This window comes from Ichthyophthirius multifiliis (genome assembly GCF_000220395.1).
Source record: "Ichthyophthirius multifiliis unplaced genomic scaffold scaff_1120509250558, whole genome shotgun sequence".
Classification (NCBI taxonomy): domain Eukaryota; phylum Ciliophora; class Oligohymenophorea; order Hymenostomatida; genus Ichthyophthirius; species Ichthyophthirius multifiliis.
The window spans coordinates 26,894-33,393 of NW_004086640.1; the positions used below are offsets into that span (position 1 = coordinate 26,894).

The window sequence follows — 6,500 nt, forward strand, 5'->3', positions numbered from 1 at the left end:
TGAAAAAGATCAATTATATTTTTTTGCAATTATATTTATTTTTTGTATTACAAAATATAGAAAATATTATTTTTCATTTGAATTATATAGGGTTCTAAATAATTATAATTATTTATTTTTTCGAATATTCTAAAATCTATAATATTTATATATTACAAGTTTTTTTTTTTCAAAAAAAATTTCTTTTAATTTAATATTTATTTGAATAAAGAAAAAAAAATTTATATAAAGAATTAATTATATAGTACAAAAAAAAAAAAGGAAAAATATTTCTTCTTAAAAAAATAATAAAAATTAATAATATAAATTATTTCAAATAAATAAAAATAAGTAAAAAAAATGAGCCAAAAAAAAGAGTGTTATTATAAAATTTTGGGTATTGAAAAAACTGCTACAGATGATTAAATAAAGAAGGCTTACAGAAAGCTTGCATTAAAATGGCATCCTGACAAAAATCAAAACAACAAAGAAGAAGCCACAATTAAATTCAAATTGATTTCTGAAGCATATGAAATATTATCAGATCCTGTAATAATTAAAAATAAAAATAAAAATAAAAAAAAAATATTTATAATTTTATTACTAGTAAAAAAAAGCTGCATACGATAGATATGGATTCGATGGTATAGGATAAGGTTCCGCCTCTTAAAATTATTAGAATTTCGATTTTAGTCATGCTAATGATATTTTCAAACATTTCTTTTAAGATTTTGGATTTGGGGATGATGATGATAATGATCCTTTCTTGTCATCATTTTTTGGCAGACATACAGGTAAAAGAGGGTCAAAAAGTGGAAGTAATAAAAATAATGGAGGTGGTATATTTGGAAATTTTGGATTCGGAAATTTTGGAATGATGGATAATGATGATTTCTTCTCTAATGGATTTGGAGGAGGATCTGGATTTTAATAAATGTCTTTCAATAGTAATATGGGAGGTGGATTTGGAGGCACTTCTAAAAGTGTATCTACTTCGACTAAAATTGTGTAAATTTTATATATTTTTTTTTTTATATATTTAAAACTATTGTATAGAAATGGATAATAATAAACAGTAAAAAAAACTGTAATTAGTAATGCTGATGGAACTAAAAATGTAACAGAAGAAATTATAATGGGAAATTAAAAAAAAGTTAATTAATATATGATTGATGGATAAAGTATTTAAAATAATTTTTTTTATTAATTTTTTATTAAAAAATAAAACAGATAAAACTCATTAAATTAAGAATTGAAAAGGAATTTTATTTAAAATAAATATAGAAAAATAATAATATATATATATATATATATATATATATATATATCATATATATATATATATAAAATACATAAAATATAATAAAGAAATTTATATAAAAATTATTTTTATAATGAAAAAAAATTTTATAAAATATTTGTTTCTTTGTATTTTTTGTATAATTAATATAAGGTTAATACATTTTTTTTAAAAAAATAATATGTTAATAAAAGAATATCAATAATATTTATATATAAAATAAAAAACATATTTATTTTGTATATTTATTAATATATAAATATTTTATTATTTTTTTATTCAAGAAGTAGCTTCTTCAGCCCATTTGTTTTCTTCCCTAATTTAAGCTTCTTCTTCTGGTGTAAAGTCATTAGGAATATTAAATGTTTTTCTTATTTCTTCAGGTGTTTTATCTTTTTTTTATATTATTAAAAAAATTAAATATCATCTATTTTTTTTTTTGTAAAATATATTTTTTTACTTTTGATTAAAGTAGCTACTTTTGCACATGCCAAATCTAAAAGAGATTTTATATCAAGATAATTTGCAGCTAAAATAATCTCAAATAATTATTCGAGATTTTCCATATCAATAAATTTAGCATCATATGGATCTACGACTTCACTTAAATTATTTGTGGTTAAAGGCTTTTCGATTTCAGGAGGATTATCGTTTCTATGTTTATCACAATACTCCAATATTTTTCTTAAAATACTTTCTTTTACATTTGGGATAGGAATTGCTTCTTCAGTACCAGTATCTTTTTTTTTTATTATTTTAGCATTTTTTTTTTTTTTACCTTCAATCATATGCTTTATTACTTATGATTTTTTTGCGACTTCCTCATCAACCTTTTATTTTGTTTTTTTCAAATTGAATTTTATTTAATTTATAATATTTTTACTTCTATAACAACATTATCTTATGAAACTAATTTTACTTTATTAGAAATTTAATCCATTTTTTTATTTTATATTATTATTTTTTTAATACTATTTTTAAGAATTTTTGTTTTTATAATTATTTTTTTTCTTTTTTTTATAATAAATCTATTATTTGTTTTTACCTAACTATAAATTTAATTTATAAATATTTAAATTATAATTTATTATATTTTTTTAACTTTTTAATTATTATTCTTTTTATATATAAAAAAAAAATTATATTAATTATAATAGCATATTCTTTATTGAAATATTTTAAAAATATAATATGTATATATATATATATATTAATATATTAATAATTTATTTAATATTTACTATTGTAATAATATATTAATTATTATTTTTTAAAATTATAAAATAAACATTTTTGATTAAAGTTAATAACTTTGTATTAGAAAAAATAAAAAAAAAAAAAAATTCATATTATTTATTAACTTTTTTTATAATATTATATATTTATTGATATATTTAGTATTATATTATATTTAAATTATCTTATTATTTTTAATATTATTTTAAATAATATATAATATTTTTAATAACATAATATTCAGAATTTTCATTATATTTAATAAAATTTAAATGATAAACAAAATTTTAACTAATTTTTATATTTAAAAATATTTAGAAATTAGTTTATTTGTTTTAAAAAAATCTTATTAAATATTTATTTATAAACTAAATTATAATAATAAATAAAATCATATATTTAATAAATAAATAATTTTTAAAATATATAATAAATCAATTTATTATTTAAAATTTTATTTCTAAAAGTATTTTAAAAAAATATTAGAATTTTTATTTTTAAATATATAATAAAATTAATAAAATATATAAAGATTAACATTGAAATTAAAATAATAAAATATAAGTTTATAAAAAATTTAAAATATAATATGTAATTATAAAAAAAAATTAAATAAAATATAATAATAAATATATATTTATTTATATAAATTATATATATATTTTTATATAAATATATATATTATTATTATATTTTATTATATTATTTAAATAATTTGAAACAACAAAAATTTATTAATAAAATAAAAAATGAATTTGCCATAAGTATATAAAAAATAAATACATTAAAAAAAGATTAATTTAAATTTAAAACAAGATTTATAAAAAACAATAAGTTAATATACAAAATTTATTAACAATGAATTAAGATGTTGAAATTCCTGATTCTGAAAAAATTAAATTTGTAAAAATTATAAATTAAAAAAAAAATAGTTAATTATATAATTAGAGAAATCCAAAAAATTTATAATCAAAAAATATGACTGAAATATTAAATGGAAAATATATAGAAAATTAGGCGCCTGTATAAAATAATATAACTTTAAAAAGACCACAAAGCAGACCTAATACAGCAATAAAAAAAACTATTAAAATAGTAATAAGAATAATAATAATAATAATAATAATAATAATAATAATAATAATAACAAAAGTTATAATAATAATAAAATATAGGATAATAATAACAATAAAATTAATAATAATAAATAATTGAAACAGTTAGTGAAAATAATTTAAATTTCAATTACAATGATGATAAATATAAAAACCTATAATTAGAATTAAATAATAAAATGTAAAATTTAGGAAATTATAATCCTAGTGTAGATAAAATGATTAATTTATATGAAGCATAAGATTAGTAATATATATATATATATATATTTTATAAAATTTTTTTTGTTTAAACTTAGTGAATTAAAAGATAGAATAATGAATTAAGAAAGAGTTATTACATATTTAATAGAATAATTAAATAATTTAGAAAGAAATTTACAAGGAGAATTAAGAAAATAGAAAATATCAGTAGATTTCGAGAAAGATTATCGATCTAAATTAGAATCAAATTTTAGGTTTGTTTAAGATTAAGTTATTTTTTTTTTATATTATTTATTTATATTTAAAATAAAATTAAAATAAGTATAATTAATTAAATAATGATTTATAAAATAAAGTTGATTTATTAGATTAAAAAATATAAAGAGAAGATAAAAATAAAGGAGAATTAAGAGAAAAAGTTAATATTTTATTTATTTATTTTTTAATGCTTTTTTTTTAAATTAAAAAAAGTTAATTTTAACAGAATAAAATTAAAAAGAAATTTTATTTTTTATGAGAAATATGCAATAAACAGTATTAAATATAAATATAAATATACATTTATAAAACATTCAGGAAACTTCGGAAATAATGCAATTAAGAAGTATGATTTAAGAAAGAATAACTGAAGAATCTTCTATATTATAAAAAGAAAGAGAAAAAAGTAAAGCTTTATTTATGGAAGTGGTCAGATTAGGAGAAACATAAGAAAGATAATTAGAAATTTAAAGTAATTTGTAATCTTAATATGAAAACAGAATTGCTGTTTTAGAAGCTTAGTTAAATGCAGGTTAAAAGTCTGTTACATAATTAGCCCAGAAAGGAGATTTAGGATTAAATTTTATAAATGAATGGAATGAAAAATTAGATAAAAGAACTTAGTAATTGGAATAAAATATGATATAAATTAATAAAGAATTAGTAAGAGATAAAGATTAAATTTAATTATTAGAAGATTATAATTAAAAATTTAAACTGATGTAAAAGGTATTTTAAGAACACTATAAAATGATTATGATGTAATTAATATAAAAAAATAAACTAAACTAAATTAAATATATATATATATATATTTATATATTTATATTTTTATATATATATTTATATATAAATATATTCATAGAGTAAATTAGAAATAAGAGTTATAGAAATAGTAAATAGAATAGTAATGGAACATGAAGAACGAGTAAGACAAAATGAAGAACTGAAATAAAATATAGATATCCGTGACAAATTAAATTAGGAGAAAAACTAATACGAAAAAGAAGAAATGAGGGAAAGATATTAAGGATTAGATGCCCTTATTAGGATTGAATTTCAAAGAAAAGATGAAGCAATAAGATCTATATAATAAATTTTTGAAAATCAAGTAAAAGGAATTTAAAATGCTATTCGATTTGAAGAATAAAGCCGGATATAATAAGAAAATGAATTTAGAAATGAAATCTTAAAAATGTAAGAGATTTTTTAAAGAGAATATGATATTTTTAAAAATTAATAATCTAATATTACTGAAAAAATAACTGAAATGATGAAAATTGAAATTTAAACTAGATTAAATTCTGATGTGTAAAATATATATATAAAATAAAAAAAAAATTATATATATTTATTTTTATAAATATATAAATTAAAATTAATTTAGAGATCTAAAAAATTTAACAAGTGCTAATAGCAAATGATATTGTTTAAGATTTAAATAATGTAAAAGATTCAATAGAAGTTTATAATAAAAAAATATAAGAATAGATTAAGGAAAATAGATTAGAAGGAGCAAGTCGAGCAGAATAGTTAAGTCGATATATAGATGAAGAAGTTAAAAAAGTAGTTGAAATATTTGCTAAAAAACATGAAAAAACTAAAACTATGTTCACTAAATTAGCTGAATAGTTCAAAACCATTTAATTAATACAGATATTAATAGAAAAGAAGTCGAAAAAAAATTATTTAGTTGGAAAAACAGGCGAAGATGCTAGAACAGAGACTTATAAGCTTATTGGGGATACTTAAAAAGCTTTTGATGGTAGACTTTTAGATGAAAAAAGGAATCTTGAAATACATATTGATACTATAGCATCGGCTATGTAGAATAGAATGGGTTAGATTCAAGAAGAAGAAAAAAAAGACTTGGAATTTGTAAAAGAAGCGATTGATAATACACGTAGAAATGTGTAATAATAGGGTTAATAATATATAAAATTCCTTATCATAATTCTAAAAATTAAACGAGGAATACTAAAATTAAATAAATGACAAAATTGATAATATAAAGGAAAATATGGGAATTTTCGAAGAATCAAATAAAATCAAAATCAAAGAAATGGAAGATAAAATAAATTCAAGTTTAATTCAAATTAAAAATGATACTAAATAAATGGAAGAAGTTAATTAAAAATTTTAGGAAAAAATTCAAAATAAAGTAATAATTTTAGAAGAAGAATAAGGATAATTAAAAATAATAACAAAGAAAGAAATCTAAAATATAAAAGATAATAATAATAATTTATAAAATGAACTTAATTAATTGATTTTTGATTTTAATAAAAATATTTAAGAAATATTATAATAAATAGATTAGACTGTAGATACAATAGAAGTAAATTTAATATATATATATATATATATATATATATATATATATATATATATATATATATATATATATA

General features: G+C 16.0%; 3 protein-coding genes across 3 annotated transcripts, besides 11 other annotated features; 2 read left to right on the forward strand and 1 right to left on the reverse strand. All coding sequences in view use genetic code 6, as the record gives it.

The window, feature by feature from the left end:
- Positions 1–10: 10 nt before the first annotated feature.
- Positions 11–42: a microsatellite.
- A 297-nt stretch (positions 43–339) lies between these two features.
- IMG5_081370 (hypothetical protein) lies at positions 340–1,160 on the forward strand (the record flags this gene model as incomplete). The annotated part of the gene is made up of 3 exons (XM_004036417.1): positions 340–528; positions 659–987; positions 1,036–1,160. Coding segments are annotated over 3 exons (643 nt in total), but the record flags the coding sequence as incomplete, so codon positions are not given.
- Positions 537–567: a microsatellite.
- A 113-nt stretch (positions 1,161–1,273) lies between the features above and the next one.
- Positions 1,274–1,325: a microsatellite.
- Positions 1,326–1,558: 233 nt separating this feature from the next.
- On the reverse strand, positions 1,559–2,219 carry IMG5_081380 (hypothetical protein; the record flags this gene model as incomplete). Its single annotated transcript, XM_004036418.1, has 4 exons — positions 1,559–1,671; positions 1,740–2,018; positions 2,058–2,109; positions 2,163–2,219. 4 exons carry the CDS (start codon positions 2,217–2,219, stop codon positions 1,559–1,561), a joined length of 501 nt encoding a protein of 166 aa, XP_004036466.1.
- Positions 2,220–2,681: 462 nt separating this feature from the next.
- Positions 2,682–2,746: a microsatellite.
- Positions 2,747–2,910: 164 nt separating this feature from the next.
- Positions 2,911–2,972: a microsatellite.
- Positions 2,973–3,057: 85 nt separating this feature from the next.
- Positions 3,058–3,145: a microsatellite.
- Positions 3,141–3,208: a microsatellite.
- Positions 3,209–3,509: 301 nt separating this feature from the next.
- IMG5_081390 (myb-like DNA-binding domain protein) lies at positions 3,510–6,016 on the forward strand (the record flags this gene model as incomplete). Its single annotated transcript, XM_004036419.1, has 7 exons — positions 3,510–3,877; positions 3,930–4,104; positions 4,157–4,252; positions 4,306–4,368; positions 4,411–4,853; positions 4,958–5,403; positions 5,480–6,016. 6 exons carry the CDS (start codon positions 3,510–3,512, stop codon positions 5,040–5,042), a joined length of 1,230 nt encoding a protein of 409 aa, XP_004036467.1. The 3' UTR covers positions 5,043–5,403; positions 5,480–6,016.
- Positions 3,607–3,727: a microsatellite.
- Positions 4,890–4,949: a microsatellite.
- Positions 4,890–4,951: a microsatellite.
- A 423-nt stretch (positions 6,017–6,439) lies between the features above and the next one.
- Positions 6,440–6,500: a microsatellite.